The sequence below is a fragment of the Engraulis encrasicolus genome, chromosome 6 (genome assembly GCF_034702125.1).
Source record: "Engraulis encrasicolus isolate BLACKSEA-1 chromosome 6, IST_EnEncr_1.0, whole genome shotgun sequence".
Lineage (NCBI taxonomy): Eukaryota > Metazoa > Chordata > Actinopteri > Clupeiformes > Engraulidae > Engraulis > Engraulis encrasicolus.
In genome coordinates, this window is record NC_085862.1 from 10,645,877 (window position 1) to 10,663,285 (window position 17,409).

Consider the following 17,409-nt stretch of genomic DNA (forward strand, 5'->3'; position numbering starts at 1 on the left):
CAATCAATTGCTGCACGACCCTGGCTGCACATTGTTCAACCTCTGATTGTTGGAAACAGCTTTAGGTCAAAAAATGAGCTCACGTTGGCTGCTTAGCATCTTTCCCCTCCTCACAAATGTTTGTAAACGAAAAACCTATGTACGTGTAACCGGCGTGTCGTGTGCCATGTGCTGAGTGAGGGAGCCAATCAGAGAGCGGAGAGGGGTGGAAAGGCTTGACAAGCAGAAGCTTGCAGTTTGTTTGAATAGAAACAACTGACACAATTGGGTACAGGGCCACGTATGCAAAATCATACATTTGTAATGCTCAATAAATGGCCATGGGTAATCATAAACCACACATTTCCTACCACAATTGAGTAGGAAGCCTCCAGACTAAGGGTGGATTCCAAATGGAAGTCAGTGGCTCGATGACTCCCTCCCTACATAAACAGGTGTCTGATAAGATATGAATTCCGTCGTGAAGTTATCTGATGAGGCGGTCGTTACGAACGGCACTACGAGTGCGCTGCCCTGCGTATTTGATATTATGGTGATTCTATGGCAGGAGTTACTTTTATCACGTTATTACGCTTAGCTTACATTGACTAGTTGAGCGGTGAAAGGCTGCCAGATGGCGGAATTGTAAAATAGGCTATAATTATAAAAATAGATCTAGCGACATATTTAGATGCTACGATGTTGCTTTATCGTTTCGGTTCTCAATATCTAAGTACATAAGTGTCAGAATACAGAGCATTTTAAAGTTTTCTTTTGTTCTTTTTCGATCCCGGGTTGACCACGGCAGGGCCTAGAATAAAGAGCATTTTCAGGGAATAGCAAAGAGGGTGGAGTATGAGGCTTCGAAACCCGCCCACCCAAAGCTAAAGTGTGTGCTCAAGTTGGGTCTCCTAAGGGGGCGTTGTCCCCTCCTTCTTCTTCTATGTTTGAGGTGTATGCACGAGAAGTGCACTTCCACCATCTAAAGTGCTAAGGGGACTCCATTTATTCTCAACCATACTCCGAAGGTCTCCTAACCGAAGGTCTCCTAAAGGGGCGTTCACCCGACAGAAAGTGGATACCAGAAAATAACTAAAATGACTTATCTCTGTCTATAAGATCTCTGGAAATAGTTTGGGTGGCAGCCATGTTTGTTTTCAGGTTCCCTGCGAGAAGGAGGTGGCGCACAGCATTTTGGGTAGCAGGCAGCACAAAGACAGCATCTGATGCTGACCTCAAATAAAGGAGGAAATAAAGCAATTTTTCATTTGGAATTGCACTTGATGACCAGTCCGATGACTCGATGTCCAGTTAGCTCACTGGAAGAACAGCGACTTTCCCCGTTTGGAACCCACCCTAAGGCCCTCGATACCTACACTTGCCATGATGAGCCTTAAATTAGCAAGCAGCAAGCAAGCAGGGCCTTTGGACCTGGGGCAAATGCACTGCTCACACCACAAGTGTATGCATATGCCTGCATGTGAGTATTTGTATTTGTAATGAGCATTTGTATATAAAATGCTAACCAATGCATCTTGAAACACTTAACATATCCACAGCCAAATTAAATCTGCCCAATTAAATCTTTATTGCAGAGATATCATCTAAAGATTTTGGATATAGGCTATTAATCTATTCATCTTGGTGGGAAATTTTCATAATTAGCAAAAATAGGCAATTAAGGTAAAAGTAGAATATGCAAAAAAGGAAAAGATTATCAGCATGAAACTATTTTTTACGAATTAAAACTTTAAAAATGCAAATGAGATGTATATTGCAATGTGTGAATTTGCATACATACAAACAGACGAAATCAGATTTCTTTCATAAATCCTTGCCTCGAAATATTTTTTATTAGCTTAACTTGTATTATGGAGTTGTACATCTAAAGGCCCTTCTGATATCACACACCCCACCTGCAATCGAAGCCTGCACTAGCCTACTGGGGCGCATCTCACACTTTAACACTGGCCTAGTGTTAGGCTGGCGAGCCAGACTATGTGAGATCTTTAGTCTGGGCTCGCTCGTATCAGACAGCCGAAGGCTGTGGGTGTGACTAAACCATTGTCGTTATGGTTAAAATTGTCTCTGCACTGCATTGGCCAATGCTACGACCATTCAAATAAACGCCATTCTGCGGTCTCCATAATCCTGCCAAAGCCCGCCCCAAAGATGCAAAACTTGATTGTTTATGGCTGGTGCCTGTTGTAGCAATCATACAATGAAGAAGGATAGACCAACTTTAGGCAAGGCTGAAAGGCTGTCACAGTGCTACAAGAATTGTATTTGTCAAATGCATAGAAAACACCACTGGTACACTGTTACAGAGAAGACAGGATACAACACAGTAGCCTATTTGAGCAGAAACCACAAACCTGTGTAACCTACGAAGTGTGCAGGCTTAAAGGGACACTGTGCAGGAAATGGTCAAAAAAGGTACTGCAACTATGCTGCTCATTGAAACTGGGCTGCCGATTGCCAAATTTTTCATGAAAGTTTACTAAGTAATAAACACATATTTCCTAGTATGATCCAAGTAGAGTCATTTTTGCAGCTAAAAATGGCTATTTTTGGAAATTCAAAATGGCGGACCATGGAGAACATCCCCCTTTTCATGTATGAAAAGTGCAATTTTTCCAGTCATAATTAATACTTAGAATTTGATGGTGGTGGTAAGTATTCATGAAAAAGGTAACATTAGTGAATGGGCAGCATGAATTCTGAAAATAAACAACTAAAAATCTCACACAGTGTCCCTTTAACAAATAATGTGATCACACCTAGTCCTTACATCCTCAGCGACGACCTCTCCCGGAACACCAACATGACATCACTGGCGAAGAAAGCCCGACAACGAATACTTCTTGCGCAAACTGAGGAAGGCAAGTGCTACACCTCCCATAATACATTCTACAGCGGAACCATAGAGAGCATACTGTCCAGCTGTATCTCAGTGTGGGGTGGAAGCGGCACAGACCTTAACAAGAAGACCCTCCAGCGTGAATACAGCTAAGAAGATCATTGGAGCACCACTCCCCTCCCTGCAGGACATTTAGGCCTACACCACCTGCCTCACCCACAAAGCACTGATGATCAAGGACAAAAGCCACCCTGCACACAAACTACTCAGCCTTCTGCCCTCTGGAAAGAGGTACAGGAGAGTCCGCTCCCGTACCACCAGACTTGCATCCACCAACCAGTCAGGATGCTGAACAATCCACCCACTCTCACATCACTGACAGCGCCTCCACCCACCAGCCAGGTAGGATCCTGACACCCCCCACCCCCTGTATTGTGACAGCACATTCTACCTGCACTAACTAAAAAAACTGTTTAGGACTTGCAATGCACACAAAAACATGTTACTGCGGCATATCATGCCTGATATACTTGGATGACTGTCCTGAACAACTGGCGGTTACCAACTCAACATTGTTATTTCATGTCACAATGTTACATTGGACAATGTAAATAAATATACACACAACACACATTTAGCCGTTTAGTTCTGACTTAAACTTTGTTATTTATATGCCCCAATACTATTACCACACATTTAGAATGTTATACTAGTAGGACAATGTAAATGTAATTATGTACATTACAAATTATTTCTTTTCATTATTTATTACTATTTCACAATGCTACTACAACTATGTCAGAATTCTTACACAAGGACATGATAAATGCACAACACAAATTATATTCAACACATATTTCCTAATAAACAGTATGTTCTCTCTTTGTCTTCTGTTGTCCAGTCTTGCACTTTGAATGTTTGTATGTGAAGGGGCCTATGTATGGGTACTGTATTTAGGTATTGTATGGGCACTGTATAATAATAATAATAATAATAATAATAATAATAATAATAATAATAATAATAATAATAATAATAATAATATTACTACTACTACTACTACTACTACTACTACTACTACTACTACTACTAATAATAATAATAATAATAAGCAGCAGCAATGGCAAAGGTCTGGTACCCCAATGGTCCGGTATTTGGTCGAGGTGGTGTGGACGAGGTTGTTCAGGGCCTTGGTTGTGGTGAGAAGGATCTTGAAATGTAGGCCTATGCACTGTTTTATAGGAAGCCAGTGAAGCTGACGGAGGACAGGGATGATGTGCTGTCTGGAGGGGGAACGGGTGAACAGTCGGGCAGCAGAGTTTTGAACATATTGTAGTTTTTGAAGGACAGTGGAGGGAAGACCATATAGGATATTGCAGTAGTCGAGTATGGAGGTGATGGAGGCATGTGTATGTCTACACTATGTCTATACCTACAGTATATCTATGTCTGCAGTGGAAAAGTAAGTATTTTCAATTCTTTCCATGACCAGTGCATGCAAAGAAATTGACAATAAAGCAACTTGACTTGACCTAACTTATTAGCTCGGCAAGTGGGCTATTACTAGCGGCGAAAACCTAGAACAAACCATATATTTCCGTCACACTTGCATCCTCACATACAGTCTTTTTGGTTTCCTTCCAGGCATGTAAAGATCCTAAAGATGACATCAATATCCTCTGATTGACCTCTAGGGTCAATGTGAACCTAGAGCATTAGAACCCTTCCTGCTAAACTGCTTTTGTCAGAAAGTTGATTTTTTAAATATGTTATTTATTTGACTCTGAAACAGAGTGACTCTGTGGTCCAATAAATTAACGAGAGTAGGCCTATATTTTAATATGTGATGCAAGGGGGTTTAAGTCAAAGATCAATAAAAAGTAGGAGACTGCTTTTGCTATTTGACCCCTTTTCTTTGGAACCCTCCTATCTGCTGCTTTTAGAGATGGTGTGAAAATGAGTGCTGCTGCTGCAACACACTTTGAGTCAACTTTATTGGCTCAATGGATTGACCTTTGAAATTGAAATATTTTCCTCTAAAATAATAAATAAAATGTTTTTATAAACCTTATATAATGTGACGATATCATTGCCTGGATTATTATAGGGAGGGAAAGTAATCTCATCGCCCCCTGATGGCAACGTTCCAACCCCCTGCAACAAATGAATGTTTTTTTTCTTTGAAAAATTACATCTCGGCCCTGACGACGAAGTAGAAGTAGTGGCAGTCATATTATGGGCATGTTGGCCCGTTTTATCGAATCAGGTGGTAAAATGTTCGGTTTTTCACTGATCTGAGCTGATTTTAATATTCTTTAAAAAGCTAATACAGAACTACACTGACTGGCATGTGTGGCTTGTTTACTCCATGTAATTAGCATAGCCAAATTAGCATAGCCAAACATGAGCCAGAGAGAGGTGGTTACTCGTCACCACAGAAGCCATCATATCTACTAGAGAATTTAAAACCATACCAAAATGATCGCGTGTATATATGTGTAATAAGAAGATAATGTGGAACTCATAGGATTACAAGAATGTGAAGATATGCGAAGAACTTGCGTTCGTTCGCGTTCATTTGTTTCTCTGTGTTGTCAACGAGGCGCGAAGCACAGCATGCTGGGAGCTGTAGTCCGTTTCCGACCAGATTGGCACAATTTCTATTTTTCTTAAAAGGGCAAAAAATGACTTAAGATTTTCACAGGTAGTAGTTCATGCTATTGTGTACGCTGAAAAATGTGTCTGGTGTTATAGTTCCAAGTCATATCTTTGTGGGATTTTTTTAAAAACTTGTCTATGGGAGTTTCAATAGGATCACCCTGGTGTTTGGAACGTAACCGCTGGGATCGCTGTTTTCCACTTTCCCTCCCAATAGAAATTACGTAGGAACCAAGGAGGTTTATGGTAGGAACCTATTTTGTCATATTCATCTGTTTCCGGAAGACAATTGCTGCGCACTGTTCCTTCGAAAGGGTGACCTTCCGTTTGAGCCGTCTGGTTTGGAGAATATGTTGATTTAATAATGATACGATCATAACACATGCAAGTAAGTGCTGACATGTAAATCTAATCTTGTCAGACTATGTATTGTTGTCATTGATTGATCCACCTCAACTGTTTTCCCATGCCACTGCTGCTAGTTAGCATGCTGAGTCTGCTACAAGTTGTTGACATACTTTGTTGTGTAGTTAATCCTACTGCTGTCATTCATTTCTAGCCTTTCGTGTGTTTCTCCAGACAACATGTTTTGTGCACTGAGAAGATGTGTTTTCTCTGGCAGCAAGAGGGTAAGTAGCGTCAGATAAATTTTACAACATTTACATCTATGTGTTCTGACTGTGCGGCTGGTTCTTCCACAGCCTATAGGTTCTACATCACAGAACGCAGACCACTTCTCGTTCTTGTAGACCTACTTTGGTGTAGCATCTGTAGATATATTCTGTTTGTCTCTGTTGTATGCAATTCTTTCTTGCTGTGATAAAATATAACAAATGCATTTATTTCATTTTCAGCCTTTGCAGTTGGTGTCTAGACCTTCAATATGTCCAGACAGACTGCCCATCAAGCCAATCAGAGGAATGGTTCAAAACACTGGATTGTTATGGAGTGATGTACCACCAAGACCCAATTTAGTTGCTCTGTGCAAGGCTCAGGCTTTTCATAGTTCAGCTTGGATGCAAAAAAAGAAAGAACCCGAAGCACCTCCACCTCGGGAACTGGATCTCTTGCGGTATGATATCAGGGACATGAAGAATGCACCCAAACCTGCCTTGTACCTTGGACTCTCTGGACTCCTACCATTTGTGGCAGCACCCCTCTCCATGGCTGTCACAGAACTGTACCTGCCAGAAGTAGCATTTGCGCAAATTGCATACGGGGCCTCCATTGTGTCCTTCCTGGGTGGTGTGCGTTGGGGTTTCGCCCTACCAGAGGGCAGTCCGGCTAAGCCTGACTGGATGAACCTGGCTAACAGTGTTGTTCCCTCTCTGTTGGCATGGGTCGCTTTGCTCTTCAGCAAAGAGAACCTTACGCAGTCCGCGTTGATGGTGATTATAGGACTAGGTGTTGCTTTGCACTATGATCTTGCGCTGCTTCCTACTTACCCCAGCTGGTTTAAAGCCCTTAGGTCCCTCCTTACAGTCGTAGCCTTTTTCTCTATCGTATCTACAATAATAATCAAAGAGGTGTACCCAGAGAAGAAGTTTTTAACAAAAGAGTAATGTTTATGAAATTTGTGATTGTTAATGAAATTGTATTAGAATGAAGACAGATGACCGGACAGTGGATTGAAAAGGTTATTAAAAAACTTGTTTCATGGTTCAGCACTTTCTTTGCCAGAAAACATAGTATAGACATCACTAGACACACAAAAGTCAACAGGAGTTTGCCTGGGAACTGTGGAATTTGCCTGACGTACTGTTACCATTTTGATTTTTTTAACGGAAATTTGAAGGGGAAATTCTGGCCAAATATAAGACATGTAAAAGTTTTTTTCTTTTACCTGACAAGTTTCTATGTTGTAACTTCCTCCATAACTGATTTTAACCCCTTAAGACACGGCATTATACATGAGCTGTTACCAGCATGGCAATGACCAAGTTGTAATGTATTACTAAAGGCCCTGTGCCCCGTCATGGTAGTGTAGTACTATAGTAGTTAACTTTCAATGTCTATTACAGCGTGACACAGGAGGTCCGACGTGCATTAAGGGGCTATAGCATGTCACACAACATCCATGTAATGAAAATACAAGTTAGTTACACTGTCAACATATCGGGTAAAGGAAAAAAAAAACATTTCAAAGAATATAAATGACTAGATTTAAAAAGAAGACATAATAAACATAATGTTGAGGTATAGTTTCTTCTAATGTTTCATAACTTAAGGATGATATTTGGAGAATATTTCAACCGCTAAAAGAACCATGCCCTCAGGCCAGGATATGGGAAATTGCTGAAGGCAACGATTGCACGTCTTTGGGTTGGGTATTGACAAGTTAAGTTGTGTGAACAATAGAATTGTATGCTGAAATTAGAAGGAATCCCCCAATATATTCAGTTGCTGTGTTAACAGCATGGGCAAACCACCTATGAGCTTTCACTCTGCGAAATCAATACATGGATGAGACCTATCCATTTCCTATTTTTTTTGATATCCTCAGTCTTATTGTCTACCTTTTACTGCACAGTTAGAGGCAAGGAAAGCACTTCTTACTGTACCATATAACACATTTTAAACCATGTGCAAAGGTGACATGTTGTAATGAAATGATTTTTATTACTGGTCTTACACTTACAAAACACATACTGCTCAACTTTCCTTTTGAATACACCAATACATACCATATACACCGTTGGTGAATACACCGATATGTACACATATTTATAGTGTCACTTAATCATAGTGGGTAACAACTGCATTTTCTGTGGAGTGTAAAGGAAACAAAAGACATGGAATTGCTGAATAGGGAGACGTGGAAGCCAAAGCCATCAAAGTGTTATTTCTTGCTCTCTGTTACATGGCTTTTGTGCACATGTAAGTTGTTAAATTATTTTTCTTGTGTAGAAAGTGTGATTGTCATGCTATCGGACTGTGTGGCCTGCCTGCCATAAGACTTAAGTGTCCTGGCTGCCAAACGTGTGCTCTGACTGCATCACCGGAGAGCAAGGCTCAATAGCTAGGCAGAGTTTCTCAACGAGGGCTGTACAGCCCACCAGGTGGCGTTGAGAGGAGGGTGGCACTCAATTGCAAATGTATGTATGGGCATGTATGTTTGTTTTTTTTAAATACAGGGGATCATTGGCAGGCTTATGATGAGGTCAGGAGGTGTTGGTATGATGATGAGATCAAGGGGGCATTTGTTTTAAAAAAAGATTGAGAACCACTTAGCTAGACAATTAGAATGGTCATCACTAGAACCCTAGTGATGACCATGTCATGTACAGTGACTCTAATAAGTACTTGATCCCTTGCTGATTTTGTTGGTTTGCCTACTAACAAAGACATGATCAGTCAAAAAATGTTATGATAATATGTATTCTAATATGGAGAGACAGAATATCAAAAAGAAAATCCAGAAATTAACTTAAGAGAATATATATTAATTTATTTCCATTTCATCGAGCAAAATAAGTATTTGATCCCCTGCCAACTGATTACAGTTCCGGGCTCACAGACCAGATGGGCATTTCCAATCAACTTGTCATCTGAATGAAAGACACCTGTACATACTAACATGCATGAAAGACACATTGAATCAGCAGAATCAGTCCATAGTATGAGTGAATCAGTCACACTCCAACCTCACCAGCATGGGAAAGACCAAAGAGCGGTTAAATGATGTCAGGGACAAGATTTTAGACCTGAACAAAGATTAAATGGGCTGCAAAGCCACAAGAAAGAGACTTGGTATTAATGACTCCGCTGTTGATGCATTTCTTCCAAAATGTGAGGAATACAAAATGACTATCCATCAGCCTGTCTGGGGCTCTATACAAGATTTGACCTTTTGTAGGGATTTGATGAACATGAGAACAGAAAGAAAGCATCCTAGACCTGTACGGGATGAACTAAGCAATGATATCAAAGCTACTGGGACCAAACTCACTGAGAAAACTACTGGTAGAACTTAATGCCACAGAGGTTTAAAATCCTGTAGTGCACACATGGTACCTCTACTTCAGAAGGAACCTGTGCAGTCCCACCTGAGGTTTGCCAACGGACATCAGACTGGTTTAGGATATGATAAGGAGGTGCTGTAGTCAGATGAAACCAAAATCAAGCTGTTTGGCATTAACACAATTAAATGTGTTTTGAGAAAGAGTACTGCTGTCTATGATCCCAAGAACACCCTCCTCACCATCATGCATGAAAGAGGTATCATTATGGTTTGAGGGTGTTTGTCTGGCCAAGGTACAGGACAACTTCACATCATCAACGAATGGATGGAGGGAGACATGCAAAGTGCAATCCTGAGTGCAAACGTCCTTCCCTCCACCACTACACTGAAGGGTGGGCCATTTTTGGATTTCCCAACATTACTATAATACACAACATACAGTCAAAGCAACGAAGGAGTGGTTCAATAAGAAGCATATTAAAGTCGTGAAGTGGCCTAGACAGTATCCAAATATTAACCCTATAGTAATTCTATCGAGAGAACTGAACCTCCCATTTGCCAAGCTACAGCCACAAACTATTAATGTTTTAGAGATAATCTGCAAAGAAAAATGGGCAAAAATATGTTCTATTATATGCACAAACATTGTCATCAACTAAAAGAAGCATCTGACCTCAGTGCTAGACAACTAGGGCTTTGCCACAAAGCAGTTTATCTTCTTCAGCTAGAGAGGTCAAATACTTATTTGCCTAAATTAAATACAAATAAATTAAAATATATTATTTTAAGTTATTTTCTGGAATTTCTTTTTAATATTCTGTCTCTCCATGTTTGAATACATATTATCATAAATTTATAGACTGCTCGTGTCTTTATTAGTGGGCAAACTGGCAAAATCACGAAGGGATCAAATACATATTGGAATCACTGTAGCTGTGAATATAGTTGTGATGTGCAAAAATGTTCAATTCCCTGACAGAATTTTAACGATGATGACTCCAATAAAGTTCAAATACTGTAGTCAACTTAAACTACATTCCAAATTATGCAAATTACATTTTTTCCCACTGATTTCCCTAAATAATCAATATAAATGACAGTCATCATTATAATTTTGAAGTCATCAGCCATTACAGTAAATCAAATGTTTTTGAATGAACTTTTCAATGACGGCAGTATTTAAAAAAAAACAAACAAAAAAAAACAGCAACTTCAAATGCATTGTTCCATACCGTGACATGGAGCTGCCACCTATGTAAAAATAATTTGGCTTAGTAACATGAAATAACAGAGATGTGGACTGAAGACTTTTATCTCGGACTTAAGTCAGGCTTGAGTCACAAATTGATGACTTGAGACTTGACTTGTGACTTTACCTAGACTTGTATGCTATTGACCCAAGACTTGGCTTGGACTCTAGATAGCGCTAGCAATGACTTACAATTGCATGTCAAGTCTAAATACATTACATTTTCTGCATTTGTATGTGAATATATTACATGAAAAAAAAGGAAAATTAAATGATTTGCCCTTAACCAGTACCAGTAGGAGGCAAAGGAGGGCATACTGTACATAGTCGTGTGGAGAGGTAATGAATTTATGACCAAAAGTAGTTGTCAAGATTGTGCGTATAACACATGGTTACTTGGTAAGGACTTGGTAAAAAAATGAGACTTGGACTTGACTTGATCAAATTTGGGAGGGAAAGTGGAAAACAGCGATCCTAGCGGTTACGTTCCAAACACCAGGGTGATCCTATTGAAACTCCCATAGACAAGTTTTTAAAAAAATCCCACAAAGATATGCCTTGGAACTATAACACCAGACACATTTTTCAGCGTACACAATAGCATGAACTACTACCTGTGAAAATCTCAAGTCTTTTTTTGCCCTTTTAAGAAAAATAGAAATTGTGCCAATCTGGTCGGAAACGGACTACAGCTCCCAGCATGCTGTGCTTCGCGCCTCGTTGACAACACAGAGAAACAAATGAACGCGAACGAACGCAAGTTCTTCGCATATCTTCACATTCTTGTAATCCTATGAGTTCCACATTGTCTTCTTATTACACATATATACACGCGATCATTTTGGTATGGTTTTAAATTCTCTAGTAGATATGATGGCTTCTGTGGTGACGAGTAACCACCTCTCTGGCTCATGTTTGGCTATGCTAATTTGGCTATGCTAATTACATGGAGTAAACAAGCCACACATGCCAGTCAGTGTAGTTCTGTATTAGCTTTTTAAGTAAGGGTTAACGTTCGGCGAGAAGGTCGCTACCGTGGAATAGCAGCACGACAGAGAGAATCTTTAGACCCCGACGCGGAGCGGAGGGGTCTTGTTCTCTCTGAAGTGCTGCTATTCCACAAAGCGACCGACTCGCCGAAAGTTAACCCGCTTATTATATGGATATACTTAAATGATTCACACATGCGGGGACATTTCTTTAGACCTATTTAATGTTAAGATTGTTGCTGCGCAAAACAAAACAGTGCCGTTGTGGAACACCGCTAGGCAACAGCTAGGTTAGCCAGGACAACAGGTGTTGTCTATCACAGCAGCTGATTTGACTGACAAAAGACCGGACCCCCTGCGGAGTGATATGAAACATTCGCTTTAGCCACTGACTTGTATACAAGCCAGTGGCTTTAGCAGTGAACGTCTTGTTGCCATTGACAGCGGTAGCCAGGACAACGGGTGCTGTCTATCACAGCAGCTGATTAGAGTCTTGTTGAAAAGTCGCGTTAGCAGTGAAAAGTCTTGTTGCCATTGACAGCGGTCTGTTATAGACCAACCCGTCCGTTATCGAAAAATAACAGACGTCCGAACGTTGGGGAGCCCCGTTGAAATGAATGGAGCATTCGACAGATGACGTCACAACCATATAATAAAGAATATTAAAATCAGCTCAGATCAGTGAAAAACCGAACATTTTACCACCTGGTTCGATAAAACGGGCCAACATGCCCATAATATGACTGCCACTACTTCTACTTCGTCGTCAGGGCCGAGATGTAATTTTTCAAAGAAAAAAAACATTCATTTGTTGCAGGGGGTTGGAACGTTGCCAGCAGGGGGCGATGAGATTACTTTCCCTCCCTATGTGTCTTAACTTGTGACTTGACTCGGACTTGATTTGACAGACTTGTGACTTGCAAATCAGTGACTTGGCCCCATCTCTGTCTGTAATAACTTGAAAATGTTCATGTTATAATGTGATATGTAAGTTTGTTATAACATCATGAATAACATAGGGATGTTAATTAAAAAGTTAAATTTCACGTAATTACATGATACTGAGCCGAATATATTTTAGGGATCGGTTGCTCTGACCTTCCGTAGTTCCACCTGTTCCAAAATATCATGCAAATCAGAGTTTGTAGTGTTGTACAAAACTGAAAATGTGATATTATTTTTTTTAATAAAATAAAATCAGGAACAAGTCTTAAAGGTGCACTGTGTAAGATGGTGGCCAGAGTGGGTATTGCAACAAGCTCATTGAAACTGTGCTATCTCCTGCCAAATGTGATCTTTTCTAGCCTAGAAATCTAGACGCCCCTAGCGACCGCAAATTGAATTTGCTCCCGGGGGCAGTCTAGCGGACCCCGGTCGTTTTGCGAGGCTGAAAGTTATCCGATGACAGGGCCAATCAAATCGCGAGGGGGGCCGGGCTACCTAGTAAACAGGAAACTTTCCAAGAAGAAGCACTACGTACAGCACGAAAGTGTTTACTTAATTTAAAAAGCCTGGATGATAATACATTTCGTGGCTGACATGGTTTGATGTAATAATACACCATGAACTTATCGGACACAAATAGATCTCAACACATTACCATTTGATCATTCGATGTTTTAAACTAGCTCGGTAAGCTAAGTTGAGCATTTTACAGAACCAGATAGTCACACGCTATTATCAGACCACTACTGTAGGTGTAGAATGAAATTGCGGCCCCAATTTCTAATAAGACACATGCCATTAAAAACGAGACATTTGGGAGCTTTGAAAGTCTTTGAGTAGCTTACTAAATAGATGGGATCGATAGTCTGGCTAGTGGGAGCGAGCTGACCGGGGAGCGTCCTTTCCTGGTGAACCAGAAGCTATGTGTTGACGCCCAGGGCGGGGGCCAGAAGCTATGTGTTGACGCCCAGGGCGGGGGCTGGGCTACACAAAAGGCTACTGGTTCACCAGGATAGGAGCGTCCTGCGCTGGGAGCGACAATCAGGGAAAGTTATGCGCTAATCGCTATACAGCTAGCCAGCTAACACCGAACATGCCATGTTGACAACAATCATAAATATAACCATTTAACAAGCCCCAAATTGCTCGACATTTCGCTGATTGATCAAGGAGGGCCATGTGGTTGAAAACGAGGCATTTTTGAACTGTATAAGTGAAAACACGATTTATTAGGAAACTTGTTTGTGGCTGTGGTCATCACACGCTTTCACTGCTACGACGGCTGGAAGTTGCCGCTTCACCTACAAAGAGGCCCTCGCTAGTGGCTAGCTAACCTGTCTTCAATAACAGAGCTAGGTATCCAGCCTTGTATTATATGCCTGCCCCAAATTCTAATAAGATCCATGTCATTAAAAACGAGACATTTGGGAGCTTTGAAAGTCTGTAAGTCGCTTACTAAATAGATGGGAATTACACCTAGTCTACCGAGCTAGCGGCTAGCCATGTATTAGTTATGGGTATACAGCTAGCTAGCTAACACCGAACATGCCATGTTGACAACAATCATAAATATAACCATTTAACAAGCCCCACATTGCTCGACATTTCGCTGATTGATCAAGGAGGGCCATGTGGTTGGAAACGATGCATTTTTGAACTGTATAAGTGAAAACACGATTTATTAGGAAACTTGTTGGTGGCTGTGGTCATCACACGAATTCACTGCTACGACGGCTCGAAGTTGCCGCTGCACCTACAAAGGGGCGTGTCGCGTGTACGTTGTGAAAGACAGCTGTGACGTTACACAGAAGTGTGTGGGGATTGGTTGTTCCACCATCCTATTGCGTGACGTTGAGTGCTGAAGCAACCGTTTATCCCGGGGTCCCACTAGTTTGACGCCCTCTCGTGACTTCACATGGTAATCAAACATTTCAAACAAGCGATTTAAGGTTAGGGTTAGGTTTAGGGTTAGGTTTAGGGTTAAGGTTAGGGTTAGGGTTAAGGTTAAGGTTAGGTTTAGGGTTAGGTTTAGGGTTCGGGTCAGGGGCGCTGCCAGAAATGCTGGGCCCCATGAAAGATTCGAATTTTGGGCCCCCTTAAGGGCCCCTCTCAGTACTTGGGCCCCCTTAAGGGCCCTTCTCAGTGTTTGGGCCCTTAGAATCTGTACCACTTTTCCCCCCCTAGCGGCCCCCATGGTTCGGGTTAGGTTTAGGGTCGTGTGACGTAAGCGGTAAGTCACGAAAGGGCGTCGAACTAGTGAGTCCCTTTATCCTGCCCACACTGCCGCCCAGCCCTCCTAGACCCTGGTACAGCTTTTTGCTGTACGGGTCTGGCTGCGCTAGGCTAGATCTTTTCATGAATATTACTAAATATTGAAATAATATGTACCTGTTTGACCAAAACATAGTACATTTTGCATGTAAAAAAGTCTATTTCTGGAAATTCAAGATGGCGGACAATGGAGAAGATCCCCCTTTTCATGTATGAAAAATTCAATTTTCCCAGTCATAATGAATACTTAAATTTTGATGGTGGTGGTGAGTATTCATGAAAAAGGTAACATTTGAGAATGGGCATCAATCATTCTGGAAATAAACTACTAAAAATATTACACAGTGCACCTTTAATAAAATGAAAGGTTAGGCTATTTAAAATTAAAAGCAAAAACATCTTACAGTTCAAGTTACATTATTGGATTTGTACACATAGGTTTGTGCAGATGACGGTACATAAGAAAGGTTTCTGTCAGAATAAGAAAACATGTTCTAAAATACCATTGCAAAACTGCAAACAGAAAGCACCTGTCTTATTATGCAGTCATCTGCACAAACCTGTGTGTGCTCTGAAACAGCTACAAATCCAGTAATGCAACTTGACACATGATTTTTTTTTGGACTTAAATAGCTTTTGATTTCATTACTGGAGGAAATTTGGCATTCATCTGCCTGCAAAAGCTATATTGTGTCACTGAATGCAGATGGGAATAAAGCTGTTTTTAATTTCCTTTTAATCAAGATACTATTGGGGCATTTCTAATTTGAAGAGGAAGTTGGTTCCAGCATTTTTTCAGCATAATGACTACATGCAATTTCACCCTGTTTATGCTTAATTTTAGCAATGTTCCTAAGATGCCAAAAGCATATTTAGTTATGTTTTTGTTTGTTCATGTTGTTTTTGTTTGTTTAATGCACCATCTTAACTTAAGAATAGGAAAAGTTTTGATCAGAGATATTTGGGTTGTTTATGTGTGAAGCTTGTTCTTTTCCATTAACAGGCCTAGAACTACTGACTAACGACTAGCAGCACTACAAATAGACAGAAGGTGGCAGCAAATTGCGAAAATAAATACACGAACACTTTCTGTCTCCTTCGCCAGTCCCCGTCCCCATTCCTGAGCTGATGTCAGATCAGCCAGAACTCAGTTTGGCTTGCTGCATGTGGTCGAAAGATTACGTTCGCTGACCGCAGTGCAGTTATGCAGTAGTTCTACTTGATATGACTGAGACAAATTTCAGGAAGCGAGTCAACTAGGGATCTTAACTGGTTACAGTTTATCTGCGGTAGGCTACCACACTGCGGATGCTTTAGCCGGCTGTTTTGTGTTTTTTCCCACCTAAGAAGAATGACCCTGCTACTTTGTTAATCGCTAGGGCACAAGTACCGTCAACTTGTTTTACATGGGACTGTATCGTGTTTTACACCTAGCTGTTACCTGACTGACAGGCAGCATGCGATGGTGAGTAGAGGTCCTCCTAAACAGCTACTAGAGCGTATCTTCTTGAGTCGAGTAGAACGCGGGCTAAACCAAACGTTTGAGTTCTAACTAGATAATGCAGAGAGGCGCTTGACACACTCCGCGTTAACAACGCATCGCCCCTGGAGCCAAGGAAGAAACGAAAATCGGGCTGGAAAGAGGCAATGTCTTTCATGGATTTTAATTTTAGATACTGGCTCCAGTGTTGGTAAGCGATGGCTATATCTCAGCACTACGATAACTAGTCTAGTTCTAGTTCTTTTGAAATGGATCGCTCGCTAACATAAGCTAACGAAGTTTTCTCACAATGGTTACCCTGGTACATCGGTGTAAATTGGCTCAGCAACTCTTCGGGATTGTTTCGCTTCTCAACATGTATGCTGACATGAATCACTATAGTTAGCGCTGTTCAGCGTCTAATAGGTACAGTGGTGCGAGGATAGTGGGTACATCTCTACTCCCATGTAAAGCGAACAATTTTGATCATTTCCATGCCGTGCACACTCGGATAGGAACTTTCAGTCTTTGCTCTGCTAGCGTCTTGGGGGAAGTGCTAGCCAAAATGAAGTTAGCATCAAGACTGCAGCACGACAAGCCTCATCATGTATGAACTAACAAACCAGCGCTAGAGCTAGATGATATTTAGTTAATTGACTTGCGCAGTGCTCACAGGTCGAACTCAAAACCGCAGATTACTCATTCGGCTTCTGAAATACCACCTTATCTTCCCTGCCTTTCATGGCGGACTATTCCAGAAAAGCTGTGAATTCCTCCAAATCACAGTGTTAACCAATGTGCCAACCAGATAAAAGGCTAGCCTGCCCAATTTACAAGGGTGAAAGTCGCAGTGAATTACACCCACTAGCCCTTGGATACATTCAGCTTCTGCCGACATAATGAAGAAGACCGAGAGAAATAAAAGAAAGTTGAGCAGTTCCGATCAACCGGAGACCTGTCCTGATGAGAAAGATACGGTGAGTGAACTTGTCTCTTGTTTTTGCACCTATTGCCCCA

General features: G+C 41.1%; 2 protein-coding genes across 6 annotated transcripts in view; both read left to right on the plus strand.

The window, feature by feature from the left end:
- The first annotated feature begins 5,768 nt into the window (after nt 1–5,768).
- Nucleotides 5,769–7,156, plus strand: tmem69 (transmembrane protein 69). 2 transcript variants are annotated; one of them, XM_063200580.1, is made up of 3 exons: nt 5,769–5,885; nt 6,057–6,126; nt 6,352–7,156. In XM_063200580.1, the coding sequence occupies exons 2-3, from the start codon at nt 6,082–6,084 to the stop codon at nt 7,057–7,059; spliced, it is 753 nt and encodes a 250-aa protein (XP_063056650.1). In that variant the 5' UTR covers nt 5,769–5,885; nt 6,057–6,081; the 3' UTR covers nt 7,060–7,156. The 2 variants fall into 2 exon arrangements, with proteins under 2 accessions (XP_063056650.1, XP_063056651.1); XM_063200581.1 differs by having other exon boundaries at nt 5,775–5,885; nt 6,077–6,126.
- Nucleotides 7,157–16,069: 8,913 nt separating this feature from the next.
- The window catches only part of mast2 (microtubule associated serine/threonine kinase 2), a 148,200-nt gene continuing 146,860 nt past the window's right edge, over nt 16,070–17,409 (plus strand). For all 4 annotated transcript variants that reach the window (XM_063200621.1, XM_063200622.1, XM_063200623.1 and 1 more), the window contains exon 1: nt 16,070–17,369. In XM_063200621.1, the coding sequence (XP_063056691.1) occupies nt 17,292–17,369 (78 nt within the window). In that variant the 5' untranslated portion in view covers nt 16,070–17,291. The remainder of the gene's footprint in view (nt 17,370–17,409) is intronic.

Bases quoted from the DNA above. Each gene is read 5' to 3' on its own strand.
- tmem69 (XM_063200580.1), top strand. From the start codon at position 6,082: ATGTTTTGTGCACTGAGAAGATGTGTTTTCTCTGGCAGCAAGAGG. The intron at 6,127-6,351 runs GTAAGTAGCGTC...TTTCATTTTCAG, and splicing joins TTTTCTCTGGCAGCAAGAGG to CCTTTGCAGTTGGTGTCTAG.